General features: G+C 45.1%; 1 protein-coding gene across 5 annotated transcripts in view; it reads left to right on the top strand.

The window, feature by feature from the left end:
* Positions 1-22,903, top strand: part of CORO1C (coronin 1C) — a 54,660-nt gene that overhangs the window by 23,968 nt on the left and 7,789 nt on the right. For 2 of the 5 annotated variants that reach the window (XM_089490010.1, XM_089490013.1), the window contains exons 2-7: positions 3,380-3,579; positions 14,422-14,544; positions 20,380-20,509; positions 20,847-21,028; positions 21,753-21,872; positions 22,713-22,817. In XM_089490010.1, coding sequence (XP_089346136.1) covers positions 3,380-3,579; positions 14,422-14,544; positions 20,380-20,509; positions 20,847-21,028; positions 21,753-21,872; positions 22,713-22,817 — 860 coding nt within the window. Of the gene's footprint in view, positions 1-3,379; positions 3,580-10,162; positions 10,811-12,021; positions 12,124-14,421; positions 14,545-20,379; positions 20,510-20,846; positions 21,029-21,752; positions 21,873-22,712; positions 22,818-22,903 lie in introns of those variants that run through there. The other 3 variants (XM_089490011.1, XR_016277294.1, XM_089490012.1) reach the window with 3 other exon arrangements.

Here is a 22,903-nt window from a genome sequence, read left to right as displayed (position 1 = left end):
TCTCCCTTGTGGCTTTCCAGCTTCTTTGACCTCATCTCCCAAGATCCCTGACCATTGGCCCTGATTTCTGGGCCTTTGGAGAGCAGGAATCCAAAAGCATGATGGCCAGTGGTTGAAATCCATTTTCTGAGCTGCGAGGTGTTGTGGCTTCCTTAAGAAGAAAGTACAAGATGGATATTAGGATGGTTTCAGTCTCTCCTTCAAATTAGTGTCATTGGTCCAGGAGTGGAACATGGGGGCCAGAGTCAAGCCTTTTCTTTCCCTTGCCACTCAGGTAGTGACGGCAGAGTTGCAGGATGAGTTTTAATCTTGCTAGCATGGGAGAGTGCCATTTCAGACTTGCTCAGTGTAAAACATCAGATTTATATAGCTTTTGGCAAAGCTTGTAGGAGGCAATCGAACCAGTGGATGTTCTTGCAAAGCTGCTGTGAAAACATGCTGGCCAAAGTACAAATCCTGCCTTGCCTATCTTATCATGATAATGAAACAAATATAGAAATGACTCACTCCCGCCCGGGGAGCCAGAAGGGTGTTGGCGCAAGGGCAGTGCTGGTCACGTGTGGTGTGTGTATGTGTGTGTGTGTGTGTGTGTGAGAGAGAGAGAGAGAGAGAGAGAGACTGAGAGGGAAGAGGTTGAAGGAAGCAAAGGCAGTTCCTGCTGTTGCAACACTACAGGGTTGTTGGGTGGTACCCTTTCACATCCCCCAGCCTTCCCTCTTCGACTTGAGTAATCTAAGGAAGATGAGACTAGGACTCTTAGCAGATGTGAAATGAGTTTAGGCTGAGACTGTTGGTGTACCTCCGTATGTGTTGACCATTGACAAATACCTGCAAGAGCAGGGGCCAAATTGACGGCGGCCCTGCACAGACTCAGCTGGGTGTAAGGCCCATTGAAAACAAAGAGCCTTCAAAGAATGCTAAATAAATCTTTGCAGGTGACCTGGTTCCATCTCCCTTGCCTGTCTTCATGGCAGCAGGGCTTTCCTCTTCACATTTTATAAAACATTCTAATTTAAAGGAATCAAAATTGGTAACCATGCCATTAAACACCTTTCGTCTGTGGTCTCAATATGCCTCTTGCTTCTTGGCCATGGTAATTTACCCTGGACCACAAGGATAGGGACCTTGTTGCCCTCCAAAGGTTTTGGATTGCAGCCCTAGTCAACACAGAGCATGGTTGATGGGAATTGCAGTCCAGAACATCTTGAGGGCACAGGGTTGTATATTCCTGCTGGACCCAATAGCTGCTAGAAAGACTTTCTGTATATTCCTAAGTAGAAAGAGGCCACAGTCTCCATGCTCATCTGATTTAACTCCACTTGAACAGCACCAAAATGATGTCCTGCTCAGAAAAAAAATGGTCAGACAAAGTGCACACAAGACTTGTAGTGCGGTAGTCCCTCTCTGAAGCGAAGGTTAGTCCGCTGTCATTCGCTAGTTTTGCTGTTGAGAGAGGCTTTTTTCTGCCCTACTGTTTGCAAAAAATCTCACTAATGCAGTTCTTCACAAAACACGTCACCAGCAGATTACTTAAGAGCCTTGGAATGGAGTCAATGGCTTCTTTCACCTCTGGAGCATTGTCTTGAACTCTTGGGGAGGTCACTGCGAAAGGAGCGTCCTTCTCGGGTGAAAGCTGTTGGGCTCCTGCAGAAGCAGCTGGGGATCTCCCTCCTATTCTCAGGGGGACAGAGGCATCTCCTGCAGTCTCCCCCTTGCCTCTTTTGGATAATTCTCACCCTATCTGTAGGACCGCATCTTAGCTTTCTTAGGATGCTTTTCTAAGGCATTTTCTCCTGTGCGGTGGAAGGGTGTCTTCACTGTTTTAGTCTTAGTGGCATTAGGATATTTTTAGCACCGCATCTTCATGTTCCGTTCTCTCTCTCTCACACACACAGACATGCATCTCTGTGTATACTTTGCTACTTTTCAGACTGGATGAAAGCTAGCTATTAGGCAAAGCACTGTTTGGAAGCCGGGGTTTAATAAATTGCCACTCTGAAGTCGCCACCAAGAACCCAGCAAAATGTCATCTTCACTGCCTGCTCCATTAGAAGAGAAAAACTTTCCCCTCATAATGCAACAGGTGCCAAAAATGACATTTTGCAAAGCAGTTCAGCATTTCCATATATGCCATTCTATTGTCCTTAACAACATGGTTACTAAATTGACTCGCATTTTTCTTAAGTGTAGATGTACAAGTCATGATTTTCTCTGCTCACAAACTTCACAAAAATAGGTTCCTTTAAAGGTAATCTTGGCTTGGTATGGGCCCAAGGTGCAGTTGAGGTTAAAAAGGGGGCCTGTGTACCCAGCAGCCTTCCCTCATCCTTGGTTGCAAGCAGATTTGTGTGTAATGGCATACCTAAGTGGAGAGCTGGCATTTGAGTTGGCATTTTTGGAACCATTTTTAGGGAATTTTGAAGAAAGATATTCCAGGAGTAACAACCTTCAGTAGGATTGGCATACTGGTGAGTTCACTGGTCAGTTGATCATTTCCCAGCACCCTTCTTCCACTTTGTCGGGCTGCAACTCAATGTGTTGATGCTACTGTTTCGTAGCTTAAATGTAGGTCTCATATCTGCTGATGATTACCTTTCCTTTCTGATAAAAGTTAAGGTGTAGAGATACTTGATGATTGTGTGACAATATTTGGCAAGACAGTTTTACCAGATCTTTTGTTGTTTTCCCCTCTTTTCCTTGGGCCAATCAGGTTCTCAGTCTTGCACTCAGGGCTGATTTGGGGCAATGGAATTTTGGCACAGTTCCTCATTTTCTTGAAATTTTTGTCAGCTATGTACTTGAACTGGGATTTGTGGATAACTTGCCTTTCCTTCTCACTTTCGATTTGATGAGAGCATGTTTGACATAGATTTAATATGGTTGACAGACAGTAGCACATGTGTTGTGATTATAGTCTAGTAATGAATTATTGCAGGATGTCTGGGAATGATTCTGAGACAGAAAGGAATAGGTTTTGAAAACCAAGGCCGCAAATAGCAGGGCGCTTCCTCTAGACTAGTGTTGGGGTGCGTCTGTGTGTTCTAAGATTTATATTCATCTCATATTGTACTTTCAGTGACATCAAAGAGTTCAGTAAACTATGGCGAACACAGAAAATGAAACATGACTGTGTGAAACAAAACAGTGAAGCTAAATGTTAGAGGAAAAGATGGTAGAATGCGTCCTCAAGCTTTTACTACCCCTGTTCCAATTAGAAAGGGCTGAACACTAGGGCTTCTAGGAACAGGTTGGTAAAAATAGACCTTTTTTTTTTTGGCTGTGTAACAAAGAAGGAGTCCTGTGTACTGGGCCAGTGGAGGAATTTAAGGGACAGTAATCCATGCCAGTTGCCTGAATTTCCTCTTCTCTTCATTTTCAGAAACAATGAGACGAGTGGTACGACAGAGCAAGTTTCGGCACGTGTTCGGTCAAGCGGTGAAAAATGACCAGTGTTACGATGACATTAGAGTTTCCCGCGTTACCTGGGACAGTTCATTTTGTGCAGTCAATCCCAAATTTGTTGCAATAATAATAGAGGCTAGCGGAGGTGGTGCATTTCTGGTTCTGCCTTTACACAAGGTAAGCGAGTTTTAAAAAAAGATGTTTAACATGTTTCTCTAGCTCTGCTGTACACAATACGTTGATTAATGTTTTCTTTCCTTCGGATTGAAAAGAAAAGAAAAATCAGTAAGCAGGTACATTGGTCATCTGACTGCTTTCATTCAGTTCTGTTGCTTTTGACACTCATTCATTGTGGTCATTTTGTACCAGATACACATCAGTTGGCATCCTGAGGAAAGAATAAGCACACCATTATTTTGGAGAGGAAGGTGTCTCTGTTTTCTGAACATGTGGTTCCCATTCTCTCTGTTACCTTTTAAATAGTCTCATTCTGATGTAGAAATTTATGTATTGTGTATGTATTGTGTAAATTTATGTAGAAATTTATGATGTGTATTATTTTACCTCAGTGCAAAATGTGGGGAGATAAAGTAATGGCAGCAGGACCTATCCCTGCCTTAAGTAAGGTCACCTAGTTGTTTAAATGGGATGTGTGCGGGTTGCCTTCTTTCTCTGGCTGAGGTGTCCCACTTTTTCTGTATGCCTTCAAAATGTGGAAGATAGGAAACAAAAGGTGCTAGCTACATAATTTTGAAGTTTTATTTCCTGTTTCTTAAAGGAATGATTTTTGAGGTGGCTTACCACAAATTTCTGCAAAAAGAAAGTACATGCCGACAGAGACACTCCAGTGGCAGAGGCCAAGTGCCCTTTCATTCAGCTCTGTAGTCACAGGGCAACTGGCACCTGGAGCCCAGAGTGGTGTGGAGAGACAACTCTAGGACTCCACTTTCTCTCATGGAGCCATGGAGCTAGACTGCTTTTCCTCTTAACATCTTTTTTTTTTTTTTTTTTTTTGGTAAGACAAGGAGTAAAATGTTCTGGTGACCTTTTTTACTTTGACTGGTGTGGAGGTTTCTGAGCACTTCCCTCCTTCTATAGTCTTAGGCCGGTTTTGGAGCTTCGCTTGGACACAGAGCAGATTGTTACGGCTTCACACAAGTGGGAACTTACCACAAAATATTGCAGCATGAAGTGCACCTCTTTCCATCCACTTCCTTCCCAATCCTAGCTGTTAGTCAGCATTTCACCCATCACTGAGCATGCTTAGTCCTTGTTGAGATGTCATGGACAATATTATGAAGACGCTTTGTTCTTCTGCAAACCTTGGTTTCCCTATCCATCTATGCCTCTGTATAATGGTTGTTGCTAGTTCTGGCTAAATAAGCAATGGCACTTACAACCAGGTCATCAGAAATATGAAGACAGCCAATGGGACTGGGTGGATGGAATATTTTCTACCTGTAGCCTTTCAAAATGATAAAAATCTAGCCCTGATCCAGCCCCAGTCATGTGAAATTCCCTTCATCTGTCATTTATAAATCTTTCTACAGTGTACACTTCATGTCAGAGAATTCCATAAATGAATATTAGACAAGCTTCTGTCACTCAAGAAGTTTAAAATCTAACTGTGGGTTGGACAGCAGAGGGTGGGGTGAAGAGTTGTGGATGCTGGGAGGGAGCTAGCCAAATGGAGCTGGCGAAAACAATTCATCGTTCCCTTCCAAGACTCCTGCTGGGAGGCTTGGGTCTTTGGTGTATTCTTTGCACATGTGTGGATTTCTTATCAGGAGTCCCACATTTCAGTGTAGAGTCATCACTTGGTGGGTGCCACCCCTCCCTCTCCCCACTTCCTTGCAGATGTTCAGGTTTCCTAGCACAGAACTGAATAGAGAAGCTAGGTCAGATGTATGTTTACTGAGTGCTAATTGAAAAGGCCGGGCAGTGCTTGAGGAGACATCTCCTGCCGTATGGACCACACTGTGGTTCTTCAGGGGAGACAAAAGGATTTCAGATCGCCCTTTTGTCTTTCCACATGTGCTCGTTCCCATCCCAACCTTGAAAGCTCATGTCCTTCTGTGTGAGTACACTTGAATCTCATTTTCCTTGGAGCACAAGGGTTCTTCACCAGACATGATTACTTTAGTTGGCTGTTACAGGCAGATGTGGCATGTTTCTCTGCCTCCTTATGCTTAGATGCATCAAACTCCAAGCTGAAATGGGCTTTCAAGGCCCAAGCGGCATAGCACATTTTGGGGAAACAGGGCTTGAGAGCATCTCTATGCTGCCACAAGGGCTCCCGTAGTGCCTCTTGTAGCAAAGCGAAAGAGAGTCAATATAAGACGCATCAAGTGCTGGAGCAGCAGTCTTGACCTTACGCAGGCTGCCTCCTTCCATCCAGCTTGCAGATGGAATGGCTCTTTTTATTTCCTTCCAGTGCTGAGGAACAATGAGCCCGGTCCAGCATGGAAGCCCACCCTCCCTAGCTCTCCTGCGTGGGGGTGTTTGTATGTGGCTTTGTGGGGTTGCCTGTTTCCCACTCCTTGGGTCCCCCACGTCCTTTGACAGAAATGCTCTGCTGAGGCTGCGTGTGTCTGTCCCCGTGTCCCTGTCCCTTCTGCCCTGCCTCCCCAGCCAGGCGGCTGCAGCATTTTCAGTGCTATGTCGAACAGCAGCCGCCGTCACTGCAGGGCTCTGACAGTGGTTTTTACCATATATGGCCATTCCAGCTCTTTGGGTTGGGAGCCGTCCTGAATAATTTCCACCCTTTGCTTTGATTGGCCACTTTGAGCTTTGAAAATGGTGGGAGAGGAGCACCACTGCTTTTACAAAAAAGGTGGGGGGGGGAAGCACTGAGTCAAGTGGGAAATGATAGTTAACCCCTTGCTCCCTGGATTATAATCCTCTGGGCCTGTGCCATCTCAGCCCAGCCTGGCACTTGCTCTTGATTCCTGAGGATGAGAGCCGGGGGGGGGGGGGGAGAGAGGAGGAGGAAGAGGTTGAAATCATTTTTGCACATTTATCTGGGAGGCAGCCCATGCAGAATTCTTGGCAATGCTGGCGGTAATGTACTAGGTATGGAATGAAAAACAACAACAACCCAACCAAACAAATGTGGAAAAAGCAGTGCTGCTGGAGCATCTCTGCCTCATTCTTGGCTTGGCACCCTTTACACAGGAAGGGAGGGAGGGCAGCAAGCGTGGCACTGGAGCGCCAGAGAACAGGAAATCATGGTGCCTTTTCCCTTTTGTATTTGAACACACCAAATGTTGTAATTGGATTCTGGGATAAAAAGGAGATGTAAGGAAAAGGAAAACCAAAGGTAAACCCCAAATATCAACAGTGCTGACCCCCACCCACCCCTGTTAGAATTCCACTAGAAGAACCACTTCAAGGTGCTGGCACTACTGTTTGGGTGCCAGCAAAAGCAAAAGCACCACAGACGGTGGAGCTTTGAGGATATATGAAGGCTTTCCTGATCTCCTTGTGCCTCCTAGGTTATCTTAGGCTGCATCCATACTGCAAAAAGAATCCAGTTTGAGACCGCTTTAACTGCCCTGGCTCAGTGGAACTGTGGTTTTGTGAGACATTGAGCCTTCTCTGACAGAGAGCTCTAGTGCCACGGTAAACTACAATTCTCAGAATTCCCTAGCATTTAAAGTGGTCTCAAACTGGATTATTTCTGCGTTTTGGAACCTAGTGCCCTAAAGATGTTTTGAACTCCAACGTCTAGCCATATTGACCATTGGCTGCATTCTCAGGAATGATGCAAGCCGGAAGTCAAAGTGTCTGGAGCGCAGCAGATTGAGAAAGGCTGCTCTAAAGTATAGGTTTCTTTGTGCTGAGGAAGATTAACGTTGGTTCTGTGTGTGTGTTTTATGGACAAGATGAAACTCAGAGAAGGGTGTTGCTGTGTATGGCCCTTTGGAATATTTGGCAGCTTGAATTAAAAGCTTAAACCACCTCTGTCATTAAGCCAGATGTTGTGAATATAAAACTGGGAAGTGCCTTTGTGTTTTTCCTTTCAGCCACGCAGCCTTTCATGAGAGGAGCCAACTTTTTTCAGAGCATGTGCATGCCTGCAGTTGTGTTGAGTTTTCACTGGGCAGTGCTGCCACCAGGAATTCCATAGAGGCACCCTGAAAAGGGAGAGATCCAGCTTGTACCAATCGTTGGTGAACTTGTCCATTGGCCCCACCTTTTCCAACTGCAGGCTGGAAGCTTGGCGTTTGGGTGTTTCTGTGGGAAGAAACGCTCCCACAGATAGAAAACCAGCAGGTCCATGTCAGGCAGAATGAATTCTGGATAAAGAAGCATTCAGTCTCATATGAGCCTCACCTTCATGTTGCTGAAGTGAGGCAGTCAAGAAATGTTTTTCCCCCCTTGTTTTAGGGACCAAGGGGCATAGGAAGAGCCTGCAAGACCAGATTAGCAGTCCAACTGGTCCAAAATCCATAGACTTCCATAGTTTCCAAATCAGGAGTGGGCATCATGTTGTGACCCTCCAAATGTTGGACTGCAACGTCCGTCGGCCACAACTTGGATAGCCAATGGGAAGAGATGCTTGGCACTGCCATCCAAGAGTAGCTGGGGCACCAGAAATTGCTTATCTCTACTCTAAAGAGATGTGGTGTTGTATTTTGCTGCTCAGCTTCGAGCATGGCGTGTTGTACATAAGCCTTTTTACACCGGAGGAATTCTTGAACGAATGTTTAAGTTTCAGGGAACCTCTCCATAAAAATGGTTATGTCTACAACTTTAAAAAGAAGGATTCCTCCCGCATCATGATTCTTGCAGAACTCCTAGTGACCTCTCATTAAAATTGTAAGCTGCCTTGAATCCCTTTTTGGATGAAAGATGGGCTATTAATCCCATAAATAAACGCTGGTTGAGAAACCCTGCTGTGTAGTCGGTGAGGCTTAAGTCCTTCCTCTCGGTGTCTCCTGCACCTAACTCCTTGGGTCAGATCCCTTTATGAACTTAGTTGGGAGCAGATGTCGAAAAGAAGCCTTGACAGCTGTCCCTGGATGCTCTTCCAGTGGTTTGGGTGGGCTGCTAACAGCAGCGCTTTCCTTACTCTTCTGCACTTGAGGGGCTGTCAGCACTTCGGCTTATAATCCTTGCCTGTGAAAATATTGGTTTTAGTTTGAAACCTTGCATGTAAATGTCAATTTGAGACCTGGGAGTAAAAACTTTCTCAATTTTGGAAGCGGTATTATTTATTTTTCTAGGAAGGGACCAGAATTAAAAAACCCTTTGCTTGCTGTCTCTTCCGTTACCTAAATGCCTCAGGCTGGTGTTGGGAGCAGCACGGAAGCCAGGGCAAACGTTGGATTGCCTCCAAGTGTGAAGGGTCGCCTGGGGAGAGAGGCCAGCGGAAGTATTTATGCCAGTCTGTGGACACTTTGGCATGGAATGAAGCTGCAATTAATTGGGCAGGCCTGGAGCCAGCCAGTGGGCAGTCTACCAACCGGGAATTGTCACTAGAATATCACATTTCTTGTTCTTTGCCAGCCTTACTATATTTGTGAGGAATCTAGTGTGAAGGAAGATGGAGGTGGATGGCCTTGCAAATCAAGTTCTGACAAGGGCTAAATAGGCACTTTTGTGAGACAAACTTCATTTAGCAGATATGACCAGCATCTCCTGCTTTTGAAGCCTTCCATTTGAAAGGGCTTGAAAGTCATGTTCTCCACTTTGTTGTTACTATCTCCAATCGCCGGCAGCACAGGTAGGATCCTTCAGACAGCCCTTGGAGGCCTTGACCACAACAGGAGCCCAAGGCCCCCAATTCCCCTGCACTGGCACTGGGAGGAGAGGTCTGTGAATGGTCCCTTCTGGTGGAAGACCATCAGAAGGTCATTCTGGTAATGGCCACTGGCTATAAATGGATATTCAGAAGGGATTTACAAATAGAGAGCAGCTTCCCTCTCAGAAAGCAATGTCTCAAAATGGCCCCAGTGATTCAAGAGCAAGAAAAAGGGAGGGGGGGATGAAGGCCAACATGGTGTAGCGGCTTGACTCTGGAGACCAGGGCTCCACTTAGCCATAGAAACCCACTGGGTGATCTTGGGTAAGTCACAAGTCTTCTCAACCTCAGAAGAAGACAAAGGCAATCCCCCCAAACAAATATTGCCGAGAAAACCTTGTGATAGGGTTGCCTTAGGGTCACTGTAATTCGGAAACAAGTTGAAGGCACCCAACAACAGCAAAAAGGTGACTCAGGGCGGGGATGATGACGACTCGATTACAGTCAAAGGACTTCTGCTTCTTCTTGTTTTAGGTACAGCTATAGCATCCAGACATCTACCTTTCTAGATGCAGGCAGTTTCTCTCCCTCAAGACAGAGTCATTGCAATAAACTGCTGCTCTCTAGCTGAAAAGCAGCAGCTGTGCCAAGCGCTAGCTTTCTGGCTCTGGCAAGTGGCTGGCAGTTCATTTTGCTCTGGGTGTAGCCAACTGTCAGCTAATTTTGCCCTGGATTTCTGGGCATTGCCATGGATTTTCCAGAGCATATATCCCATGGAAATTACTGCATTTAACACAGATTTGCAGAGAGCACTCTCTCTCTTCAGCTGTAAGCATATGGTATGAAGCAGTGAACTTGTTTAGCGCACTGGTCTCCTGGTAGAGATGTCAAGTTTTAACTTGGTTTGGCATACAGTTATCATGGTTAATATAGTAACAGTGCAGTTGAATCAGGATACAATTGCAAGTTGAATTTATATATTAAAATTTGATTTTTTTTTTCTTTTACAAACAGAGCTATACGGAACACCTGAACTGTCTCTTCTAGTCCTCCTTAGTGCCAAACAGACATAAAGCAGTCATTCTCCTAAAAAGAACAGAGAAAGGAAACCAACACCAAGAATTGCAATGATGTCAGATACTGTACCTAGTCATAAATCAAAGTCTACCTCTTACATAGTTTTTGATATAATGCAGGAGGAGTAAATATAGGAACACTTTGTCCTAAATATTTTATTCACCCTCCAAAGGAAATTCATAATTCATGTTTTCCCCAGAAAAAGTGCTTTGGGGAAAAACAGTTTTTCCATGGTTTTTCTGAGCCTTCCCGTTTCCTAGCTCCTGGTGGGACGAGATGGAAATCTTGTTACTGCTGCAGGCTTGGTGCTGCCTGTGATTTCCAGAGGACCATTTGGAACAGAATTAATTGTGAGTCCCAATGATATGTCTCTAAAGCACCTATGGGTCACATGTCTGCCACATTTGTATCCCATCTTTCCTTCAAGACCTACAAGGTAGTGCAAATAGCTCTCTTCCATCGCCTTTTATACTGCCAACAACAGCCCTGTGAGGTAGGCTGAGACAGTGATTGGCCCCAGCTCACTCAGTGAGTTTCAGGGCTTGGTGAGCACTTAAAGTTGGATCTCACTTTTAGACCCCAAGGATATTCAGCAGGAGTTTCTTTTTTACAAGCTCACTGGTATGAATGGCAATGACATACCAGCAGGGCACATACAGGAACACTTTTTGTTGAATTGTGACTAAGGAGCACTAAGCGTAATTAACAAAGCAAATTGTTGTCTCCTTCCACTTCCTCCACATTTTTGTCTCTAGAAGATTTAGGTTTAGAGTCTTCAAAACAGGACCCACACCGTACATGGGGTGCTTCTTTGGGAGATGGAGAACTACAGAGTAGGTTTGTGTAGAACATCTGTGTAAGAGGAGTACTTTGCAGCCAATATAGTGCTCCTCGAGGCTTTCACAGTTGTGCTCTCACACAGATTTATTTATTTATCTATTTATACCATTTATACCCCACTCTATAAGAGTATGAAAAGGCTCCCAGAGCAGCCTTGGTATCGATAAGAACAAGACAAGACAGTTCCTGACCCTTGAGCATACAGTTGAAAAAGACCTGAAAAGGAAAAGGGGGTGGTGAAGAAAATGGACCGCAAGACGTTCATGTTGTGAGGTTCAAATCATGACCAGATTTCATGCAACTGTAAAACTCTAAGGCAGCCAGAGGTTGCTAGTCTTGTGGGGGTTGCCTCCGGAGAAGCCAAACCTGGTGGGGCTGGCCCTGCTTCCTACCTCTCTCTCTGCCTTTCCGTTCCAACCCATCCGTTGCTTCAGTAGAACTGGGGCTTTGACACCATGACTTCTGGTGAAAGATGCCCACTTTGGAGTTCCCAGTACAATCTTCATGCTTTAGAAGTCTCCTCGTGATAGTGTGATAGCAGCAGTGTTACTCTGATGGATCCCTCTTCTGGGGCATGGCACTGTTTCTTTATCTTAACCAGGGCTTGTCATGGGGGAGCCTGGCCAGCTTGCTGGATGACGAATGGCCATTTGTCATGGTCTGAATGGAGAGGGCAGCCGCCAGTTCAGCCCCATGGCCTGGCCTATGAGCCATCTTGTGTTGGGCGATGTGGGCGCTCTGTAGACGCAGCAATGCTTGTTAAATGAAAAGCAGTGGCTGGAGTTTTGAGGGTGGGCCAGGGCTCAGGCCCCAGAGGAGAAGCAGTGCTTGTCAGAAAGAGGGGGCTTTCTCTGCATTTCAGAGCCATTCTTTGGCCATCTAGTTGCCCCTGCTCCCCTCTTTGAGATACACGCAGCAGCAGAATGTGCAAGCTGATGCCAGTTCTTTACTTTCAGCTGGGAGGATAACAACAAATTCCTGAGGAAGTGGCTTTCTGCACTAAATAAAGCTAAGAATGATGGTTCTGTAATCCACTGCCTCTTCCCAGCAAAGACAAGGTCAGTCCTGGTGAAAGATGGGTTCAGTTTTCAGCCCAACCTGTCAGGCTTCTTCTCCCACAATCTAGGTTGGCTTCTGTTGCTGAATTAAGTTGCCTTATTTGGTCAATGTTAAGCCATCTGACTGGTGTAAAAGGCTTACTACTGCTCTCCATTTACAGTTTACCTGTCAGGTTTTGTGCATTTGCCATAGATCTGTATCTTGTTGCCATCCTCCTATTGATTACAGTGTTGATTGCTTATCTCTAAATGTTAGCAGACCTTTCGAACCGGAGGATTGAATGGCGCCTTGAGACTATTACCAAGTTTGTTTTAAGTCATGCACCGACACAACCCCTCCAACGAAAAACATACAAACATAAACATATATTAAGAATAGTAACTTCCTGAAAATTGCTCTTTACCAAGTTTTAACCTGGAAAGTAACCCCAGCTGATAGAAGAGTCCCTGTCGGTCTGAGACTGGTGATACTCATGAAGCAGGAAAATCTCCATTTTAATAGTGAGCTTGTTTACCAGGCTTGCAGTAAGTGCTCATTATAGGCAAATGGAATGCACGTTCTCTTGGGTACGTCCCAAACTGAGACACAATTAATGTAATGGCCCAGGCAGTTATATTTAATTTTTAAAAGTGAGGTGAGGTAACAAGAGATAATTGCAAATCCGTGTCTTAGCAAATAAATGGCCATTTTAGGCAACATAGTCATTTTGCATACCGTTGAGTGAGATTTAATACTTTGCGCTTTGTTTGCAGACCTGGGAGTTTGTCCTGTCATCTTGATCATACAGATGGGAGGAATTTGCAAGTGAAACACGGGCATAGCAGCTAACCTTTTCTTCTTAAACTCCTGATGGACACATTAAAACAGATTTTGAACTGGTCTAGTATTGTTACAGAGCACAGCTGATCTATTGAGTCTCAGCTGTTAGGATATTCCTTTAAGCGACTCTCAAATGGCCAGGTGTACTCATTCATTCGAGATCTGGATTTGTTTGCTGTTTTGAGCACCTCATTCTGTTCCTTTAAACTCTTAAGTTTTAGATGTGATAGTAACTGTTTTTATAGACGCATCTGCTAGTCATGGACAGACTGTGTTTTTATTTTGGCATAGATAGAATGCAGTCGATATGTGGCACCATTTTAGGGGTGTGACATTAAAACTGGCAGACAGAGTAATGAAACACTCTCTACCCTAGTATGAACCCCACAGACTGTTGTATCCATCCCTGTGAATCTTTGCCTCTTCCTCTCTTGTGTCCCATCACCATTTTCTTCTCTTCTATCACTCATAAATGCCCATTTGAAGATGTTTGCTGGCACATGCTGGAAGCCTGTGCTGGCAACCACTGTGAGCAGTGGAGTGGGCACATGGTACATCTGACAGCTTCCAGGGCAACATGCAAGGCATCAGCCTGGTTGCCCCACCATTCACCAGGGTGTCACACTGCCTTCTAAAAGGCAATGGTGACAATGGACTGAGGTCAGAAGTTCCAGGTAAGCACCTCTCCGTCAATGGATAGCCATTGCCTGCTATCCTTTTGTTGGGCCGCTGTGTGGTTTGCTGTGTGATTTGCAGCCATGAGGAAAAGACGTCTGGTTGTTAAGCTTTGGCTCAGTTCTGTAAGGCTTGTTTCTTAATGTTGCATCCCGTAGTCCCTTAGGACTTGCCTCTCTCTCTTTTGGTTTTGACAAGCAGGTCTAAGGTCAACCGCTTTGCAAGAGCTAATGGTTATCATGGTTTCTAAAGTCCTATGTACAGTGAACTTTGAATTGGAAAAGCAAACCTCCCAGGAATTAGCAGTGTAACAATAGAATGCCTGATCCAGGCACCATAAGAAGGAAAGCGTAGTGCTGGAAACTGGTGTAGAGGCTTGTGTCTGAAAAAGACAGATATATGGAATACGCCTAAAATGCAATGAACGGAGCCTGAATTGCACTACTTTTAAACAAAACCATTGAGCTAGATTTTTTATTATTATTATTAAATGCAAGTTACCTGTAATTCTGGTACCACACACTGGACCAGATTTTCTGCACATTTTGATGGGCTAGAACCTGTGACATTTTATATACCAAACACATGCAGAATGTTTCATATTCAAGCCCACTCAGCATCTCTCATTAAAAGAACCAGGTACCAAGTGCTGGGACCTGCCTGAGAGGCTGGAGAGTGACTGTTTTCTGCTGCAAACTATATTAACTTGACATGGGACACTTTTGTAGACTGTCTCTGAAAATGTATGCCACTATTTTGTCTTCATCCTGTACATGACAGTGCTGTCTTCTTACTCTCTTCAGACAGGTAGAATTGACAAATCCTACCCCACAGTTTGTGGCCATACAGGACCAGTGCTAGACATAGATTGGTGCCCTCACAACGATCATGTCATCGCCAGTGGCTCAGAAGACTGCACTGTGATGGTGAGTTGATACTGTACATATTAAGCATTTAAAAAACCACCACCTTGTTTCTGGCTTTCATTTTTGGAAATATTTTTGTGAACAGATGCTGGCTCATATCCCAAGTTAACAATATTGTCCCAAGTCTAGGTGGCTGATGCTCTTGGATGACTCCTGTTTACTCAGTGCAGACTCTGTTTAATAAGTACCCTGCTTCCTGCATTATCAAGGTATGAAAGGATACACTTTCAGAATTATGGAATCAAAGAGTTGGAGCAGGACCCATAGGCCTTTGCATCCAACGCCCTGTTCAGTGCAGGAATTCAGCTAGAGCATTCCCAGCAAATAACTGTCCAACCTCTGTTTGAAGATGGCTAGAGAAAGAGACTCCACTAGCTCTCTAGGGCAGCGGTTCCCAACCTGTGCTCCGTGGACCCCTTAGGACTCAGCAAGTCTAAAAGGTTGGGAACCCATGCTCTAGGTTCAGAGCTTCAGGGTTGACCTGTCTGTACTTCACAAATATAAGAGGGAATTTTTCCTAAGAAACTTTTTAATGATATACAATGTTTGTGTTTTGGAGTCTCTGACGTTTCATTTCATATCAAGCTAAGAATACCGCTTTTTCTGTGTTGCTCACAGGGCTGTCTCCCATCTCACTTCCACTCATCTGAGTCTTTGGAAGGCATTAGAATATTAGCAAAGTGTACTGTATATTACCATTTTATAAAAACAAATAAATTGGGTTTTCAGACTTTATCACTAAACTGGATTATGCTCTAACAGATCCTGGAATGTTCTGTAAGAGACCCGCAATTCAGAAGGCACATGAAATTGAATGAATGCTGTCTGAAGTATAAACATTGGGAGGTTTGGCAGCGCTTAACTCAGGCTTCGTGACAGAGGGATGCATTTGTGTCTAATCCAATCCGCATGGGGAAACATGCGTGGCCTTGGAGTGGGTGACTTGGGAACAAGGAGCAGCGGGGCTGACTCACAATGTGTTGTAGGAATGTTCTCATGAGTTTAGGAAAGAATGGTCTAAAGTAGGGAATGGAAACTGGCAACCTTATGGCTAAGTCTGGCACCCAGATGGGCATTTGGTCTGTGTGCACTCACAGTTCTCCTACCCATCCACCCAATTGCCATTTCTGGGGAAAGAGGAAACTTGGGAAGGTTTTGCTCACTGCAGAGGTTTATGTTCACTGTGGAGAGAACGGAGGTCACCCTGTACCTAGCATTGCCTTAGAGTAGATGTTCAGCAAAACCAATCACTAATATCCGTGACGTATCTGAGGTTCTACCTGGAGAGCAATGTAACTGGAAACATGACCTAGGAAAGTACATAGACCCTAATTTGCATAGATGCACAGCCTTTTCCTCAGAAACCATTTCTTCCATTTTGGTCTGCATCCAATGCAACAGCAGTTATAGCAAAAGACTGTGTGAACAAAACACCATTTTCAGTAACCAGTTTTGGTCCAGCTTTGGCACTGAAACTGGTTTCTCTGTCAGTGAAGAGCAGCACAGGTGGGATGACTGTGTAACCATTGCTCAAAATCATCCTTTTCAAACGGTCTTTCTCAAAATTATTGAAGAGGAGATCTGGTGGCCCCATGGAGAATAAAGCAGCGGGAGGTAGGTGGGTTCATGAGCTGTTGAATGGTCCCAAGTGCGCAAGTTAAACAGTTTCCTCTCTCCCCCCCCCCCGTTCTGTTTTTCGTTACTACTTTGGGGGGTTGGTTTGGCTGATGGGAGTTGTTCTACATCCCCTTTGGATGACCCAAGGTTGCTGGAAGCTAGTTCATTTGGATGTGTCTGAGAAATGCAGGTGATCCCATGTGATATGTGTTTGGTCTTCAAGTTACTGGGTGAGGTGAGCACACTGTAGATACAGAATCTTTTCCATTGCAGAACTTGCCTTAAGGCATGCTTCACCCTGTACGACTCTCTATGCTTCTCCACTTTAAGCTTTCCTTCTAGGGTAAGATGTATTTATTTTATTTCATTTTAAAAGGCTTCTCCAAACATTTGGTTTCTGATTCAGCCCCGCTAGCAGTATTCTCCCACTTGGGGTTCTGATTCTGTCAGTGGAAGCCTTTTGTCCTGCCATGTTCTCAGGCCATGTAGCAGCAGCATATGTGGGGAGAATGCCTAATGCTTCTAAAATAGAGAAACCTTTTTCAGGTTTTTAACAAAGTGCTTTGTTGCAAGACAGAGGTGAGCAGTTAGTTGCTTTATTTCTCCCTTAACTTCTAGGGAGCCTTGTTCTAAAATGCTGCTGCATGTGGGCCTCCTAGTCTGGATGCTCACTTTGAAGAATGATTTTCTCTTGCCAGCAAATAAGGAACTCCTTAAATGTGGATTCTTTAGAACCTTTTGAATGGCAGTAATGTACTGCAGCTTTCTTCCTATTCAGCTGAAGAAGACTGGTTTATATAAAGGTTTTCTGGAAAATGCCAAGTGGCCTCTTCTCAAAGGAGAAGAATTACTTTCAGCCCGGCTCACTCAGTCTGTTTCAGAGAAGATGGACAGTTTGTTTGCTTGGACACCCCAAGCCTGCGAAAAGCAAAAGTTTGAATTGCCCAAAGATAGCAATGACATTGTTAGAGATTGGTCGCTAAGCCAGCTTTTGAAGTTCCTGACAAACACATTGGGCTGATCACTTTTGGCGTTCCAGGTCTGTCCATGATGGCCCAGTGGGGGTCTCAGTGTGTGGGGGTCATAGATGTAGTGTGTAACGCAGTTGTGGTAGGAAACAGGCACACACTCCGAAAGCTAGGAATTAGTTTCCATTATGCCTGAGTCCCACTGTGGAGGTATATCCCTGGGCTGGTAAACTCATTGAGGGCTCTGGAACAGAATGTAGTGTGCACTTTTGAGATGATTTGAAAGTCAGGACTGAGAGGAAGGCATCAACTCGGCAGGAGGGACAGTTTGGCCAGGTCTTGGCTTGAGGCTGGAATCATCATGGCCTAGGCATTGCTTTGTCCATGTTCAGAGGGCCCTTTCTGTTGCCACTGATGTACCCTTTTTTACACGGTAGGCATTAGGGGCCATCCTCCCAGATTAAGGGATGTGGCTTCTCTTCAGCTTTGGAACTGCTCTTTGTAGAAAATTGTGGCTGGAATCATTCTACTGCAGCTCTGCCTCTGTCTTTTTTTTAAGAGGCTGTCCTGCCAGATGTTGCTTCTTCACCCTGTTCTTTGGAACAAGCAGGAGAGATGTTGATTTAGAAAGAAAGAGTAGGAAGTCTCCTGGTTCCTGGTTTTAACTCTCTTGTCCTCTGGTTGGAAAAGCATTTGACAGACACCCCCTGTGAGCAAGTTATATCCTCTGTCATTTGTGCCCTTCCTCACTGAAGTCATCCCACCAAGAAGAGAGGAATTAAAAGGATTGGCTTGCTGAGGAGCAAATGGAAACCTTTGGGCTTTTTGCATTGGGCACTGCTCCGCAACTGACCACTGCTGAAGGCTGCTGCTTCTCTCATCTGCAGAGGGCTGCCCTGAGCAGCTGACATTCTTGAGTCAGAAATGCCTCCCTCCATCACCTGCTTCTGATATCTATCTTTATTGATAGCTTTTTTCTTTTTCCCCGAAGTGATTTTGAGATTTTGCTTGCTTTTCTTTTTGGCTGGAACTCAAGCTTTCCCTTTCCTGCCAGTAACAAGCTATTTGCTTTACTCCTGAAGGAAATACTTTCAACCAACAAAACTGAAGTGTGCAGTGAGATTGGATTTATATGCCAGGTTTGGTGGAACACCAGACAGGGATGGTTGAATGGTGAACCATTCCTTCTGTCTCATTTCTTGAGGGCAGCTATCAGTAGAAATACTTGGCGGAGGCAGAGACGTTGGAATGTATATCCTTGGTGTTGCAGAAACTCCTGGTGCCCAAATTTCAGCCTCCACAAGTTTTGAGATTTTCAGTGCATGATCCTGGAACAAAATAGATAACTGCATTGGCATTTGCCTGTGACGCAATGTTTGTTCTTTTTAGTGTTTATCACAGCCTGTAGCATTTCCCAACCTGTCCTCCTGGCATGCATCTGAGAGTTGCCTGGACCCAAACTCCTAGAAACTAGCCACCCAAAAAATTAATACTGGTGTAGCTAGAGAATTGGTCTTCTCATGTCACATACTAGTGGTGTGTTTGTGTAAGAGAGAGAGAGAGAGAGAGAAAGAAAGAAAGAAAGAAAGAAAGAAAGAAAGAAGGAACCATCCAACTGGTTTGCAATTTGGCCTTTTTTGGCATTAGTGCTGAATAGTTTTGGAGCCTCCAGCCATGTTCCCTCACACTAGAGGCATGGCCTAAAGCCAGAGAAGTCTATGACAGATAAGAGAGTTGCAACCATGATGAGTCTATGGGAGTACAGCCAAGATTTCCAAGCGAATCGGAAGGAATCTCTAGGCCATATATGCCCCCCCCCCCACTTTTCTGGCTATATTCTAATCCTCCAGTAGTTGAGGACTTGCTCTGCTTTCTGTCTCCTCTCATATTTTGTAGACCTTGGATGGTGTTCCCTTGTGTGGTCTATTTCACGATCTGCAGTGTGTGTGCCCTGCCATCCCCGTTACCTGGGGAAAGTGGTCCTGTTGTGCTGTCCCTCACAAGCACCAATCTCATTCATTGGCTCTGTTCATGAGGCAGGCTTGTGGTTTCTCCTCCTGTTGAAGGCCATATGCCGACCTTACTGTCGTTGTTTCTGTGTTGGTAAAACATGAGGGCATTTGAGAGATGTATGTGGCCTATAGAATGGTTGGTGCAGTACAGGTGAGGCTCAGTCATTCCCGCAGCCCTGTGCGGGTGTCTGTATTTCATCAGCTCAGCATTTGGTTATTGCTCCATGGCTGCTGGAAGGTGAAGGCAGTACCTTATGGTCCACTTACTCCAGCACAAGAATAGAAGAGGACAGCTCTGGAAATGGTGACTTGTTACTTGGAGCCTGTTCTCCCTAGGATACAGAGACAACGTTCATTTGCTCTGGGACGGAGCTGCCCTTGTCATTGCTCCAGGTGGGAATATTGGCTGCTGTCAAGGAGTTGGGGCAGTGCTGTACTTGGCATGGCTGGCTGCATGTTCTCTGAAGAGTAGTTATGCCCTTCCTCTCCAGTTACCATATTTTAAGCCATTCCAGAGGCCTTGGAGTTGCCATCTACTTTCTGACTGCCTGAATACCCAGGCTGCCCGTGGCATTTTCTGACCTGGGTCATAGGGAGCTTGCATTGGAGTCTTTACTGGACAGATCCAATCCATTACCCTGGAACAGTCTGTGGCTATTTCTTAGCTGGCCTGCTTTGTTCTTAAGGTTGGTGCAAACCTTTCAGTGCACCTGCTCTCTCACCACGAGAGAAATTGAGATGGATGTTGATGGGGAATTTCTTCTAATGCCCAAACCTTGGGAGAGCATGTCAGCATCAGCTGCTTTGCTGCAGGTGGTTTCTGTTTCAGCCTGTCATATCCCCCCCCCCCCCCCAAAAAAAAGAAAACCATCACCAGAAGCAGACAATAGGAAGCAGGTTGTTACTTTGCTGCCATCTGCTGGTGGATGGAGTGTAGCATCTGATGCCCACCTGCCTTTTCCTGGCTGCCCCTATGTAGGTCAGCTCTGGTTCTGAATGGAGGATTGGCCAGTTGTGACTCATAGGAGGAGAGACCTCCTTATTCGCCTGGCTATCCTTGAAAATATCATAACCAGATATGCTGGCCTTTTGAAAGGCTGCTTTTGGTGTGTTGCCCGTGGAGATTAAGCATTTGTCATTATCCAGACTGATGGGAGTACAAGGGTATATAGTGGGTAGCATTATGTAAGTGAACCCATTCTCTCTGTCTCCCTCCCGCCTTTGTTTGTTCTTTACAGGTTTGGCAAATCCCAGAAAATGGGCTCACGCTTTCCCTGACGGAGCCAGTGGTCATCTTAGAAGGCCATTCCAAGAGAGTCGGCATAGTGGCGTGGCACCCTACGGCACGCAATGTGCTGCTCAGTGCTGGTAGGCTGTGGGTCCCTGGGGAGCAAACATCATTTGCCTGTTCCACCTGTTTGGTTTTTGGTTCTTGCAGACCAAAACCTCCTTCCAAAGCTACCAGGCTATGCTGATGGTTTCAAATTGCACTGCTATGAGCCAAAAAGACTCAACTTGGGGATGCTACAAGAAAGCAACATGCTAGTCTTGAAATTTGGCTAGAGTTAAGAGATTAGTATTCTCTTATTGGTTTTTCTTTTATTGAGGGCTGGCGATAGTTGAGGTGGGGGTTCCTTAGGCAAGCCAACAGTTGTAACAGATGGTACTTTTTACTCTGGTCATCTTCAGTTTTATTCTTCTTCAGGTTGTGACAATGCCATCATAATCTGGAATGTGGGCACAGGTGAACCCCTCATCAACCTGGATGACATGCACCAGGACATGATCTATAACGTGAGTTGGAATCGCAATGGGAGCCTCATCTGCACAGCTTCCAAAGACAAAAAAGTCCGAGTGATTGACCCCAGGAAACAAGACATTGTTGCAGTGAGTATACACTGTGTCACAGAATTGGCTGGATCTCATAAAACTGCTGGTGGTTTGTGTTCTGCTTCTCTGTTTTTGTTTAAAGCTGAGTTCACTGAGGCATGGCATGTAGTTGTTTTTTAAATATGTATGTATGTATGTATTTCTTCTGCTCCCTTTTTTCCCCTCAAAGAAAATGCAAAGTAATTTCATGGCAGCTGTGATTTCATTTGGGTTCTAGATGTTAGATTCTATTCTGTACCAAAAGCCCCTTTGCTCCTGCTTTGTCCACTGTGTCAGTGCCTGTTAATCAGGTGTGGAGTCGGATAAGAAAGGCAAATCTCTTCATTGGCATGTGCCCTTTTGCTGTTTTGGATGACCCTGTGCTTTCATTTGCTGTCTTCATGAGGCAGTTAAGAGATAATGGCCTGTTACAGACAGCCAAAATAAAGCTGCTTCGAGTCACAGTGGAGGTACAGTGTTTCAATGATGCATGCGTCCTAAGAGTCCAGAAGCCACACCAAAGCCACGCTCCAGTCTGGAGCATGGCTTTGGTGCGACTTCTGGACTCTTAGGACGTATGCATCATTGAAACACCGTACCTCCACTGTGACTCGAAGCAGCTTTATTTTGGCTGTCTGTAACAGGCCAATAGCTGCAGCCATCACTGTTTTTCCTACCGGCTGATAGGAAGCTTTTCCTTACCTCGGAGCTACCTTTGACCTCCCTTTTCCTCTCCCCACAGGAGAAAGAGAAGGCCCACGAGGGAGCGCGGCCCATGAGAGCCATCTTCCTCTCAGATGGGAATGTTTTCACCACTGGGTTTAGCCGCATGAGCGAAAGGCAGCTGGCACTCTGGAATCCTGTAAGTCGCTGGTTTGGCCACTGTGTGTCTGAGCCATTGTCAGGAAGCTCTGGCCAGAAGGGGGGAACTCTTCTGGAAAGGCTTCTGTGGTTTCTTCAGTGCTGTTGTCTTCTGACATTTTAGGGCAGTGATTCCCAAACTTTGGTGCCACAGGCCTTTTGGACTTAAACTCTCAGAAACCCTAGCCAGCTTAGTTAGCAGTCAGGAAATCTGGGAGTTGAATTCCAAAACATGTGGAAAAGCAAACTTTGGGAACTACTGCTTTAGGAGATGCCTCTTTAGAAATAAGCTTAATTCCATGGAGGGTACTGGAACCAAACCTCAGTGGATACCAACGGCCCACAGCATTTCGTAGTTCTCTGGTTTTCCTTTCCAAATTCTATGCACAGTCCCAGCATAAGCCAGTCGTATGTGCTGCAAAAGAGATTTCTGTAGGGTTGGATGTTTCTTGTCTGGCATTTAGCTTATACAGGTTATTTAATAAAATAATGTTTTGATTTTAACAGTCTGTTCAATGCATTGAGGCTCTGGAATAGGGCAGTCCATTGCTTCTAACCAGAGCTTGGGGAAAAGGGTAACATTTCCAAGCTCAGGCTCTAATGAAGTGTACTGTGATGCTCCCCCGATTTCTTGAATTGGGTGCATGAACTTTCTGGGAAAGAATTCCTGGGTGTATTCAGTAGGCCTTTTCCTTTCTTTTTAAGTAAACAGGCTACTTTCTTTACTGGTTTGAAAGAGAAATCTCCCTTTTCTTCAGTGAGACAGCCAGGAACTTTAAACAGGTTGAAGCACAGTCTCTGTAGCTTTCAAATGTAAGATGCTGGTTTTTTTTCTCTCCAGAAAAATATGGAAGAGCCCATTGCCCTCCATGAAATGGACACCAGCAATGGGGTGTTGCTGCCTTTCTATGACCCAGATACCAACATCATTTACCTATGTGGAAAAGTAAGTAGGGATTGGTTGGAATCTTGTATGACAAAAGCAAGTGGGGTTGTGGTATGAAAATACAGCCTGTAAAGTTTTGTGTGGTT

The sequence above is a fragment of the Sceloporus occidentalis genome, unplaced genomic scaffold (assembly GCF_023333645.1).
Source record: "Sceloporus occidentalis isolate IW3139 unplaced genomic scaffold, rSceOcc1.0.p SCAF_41, whole genome shotgun sequence".
Taxonomy (NCBI): Eukaryota; Metazoa; Chordata; class Lepidosauria; order Squamata; family Phrynosomatidae; genus Sceloporus; species Sceloporus occidentalis.
Note: the sequence above shows the minus strand (reverse complement) of the source record. Positions and strands in the feature narration are given on the sequence as shown.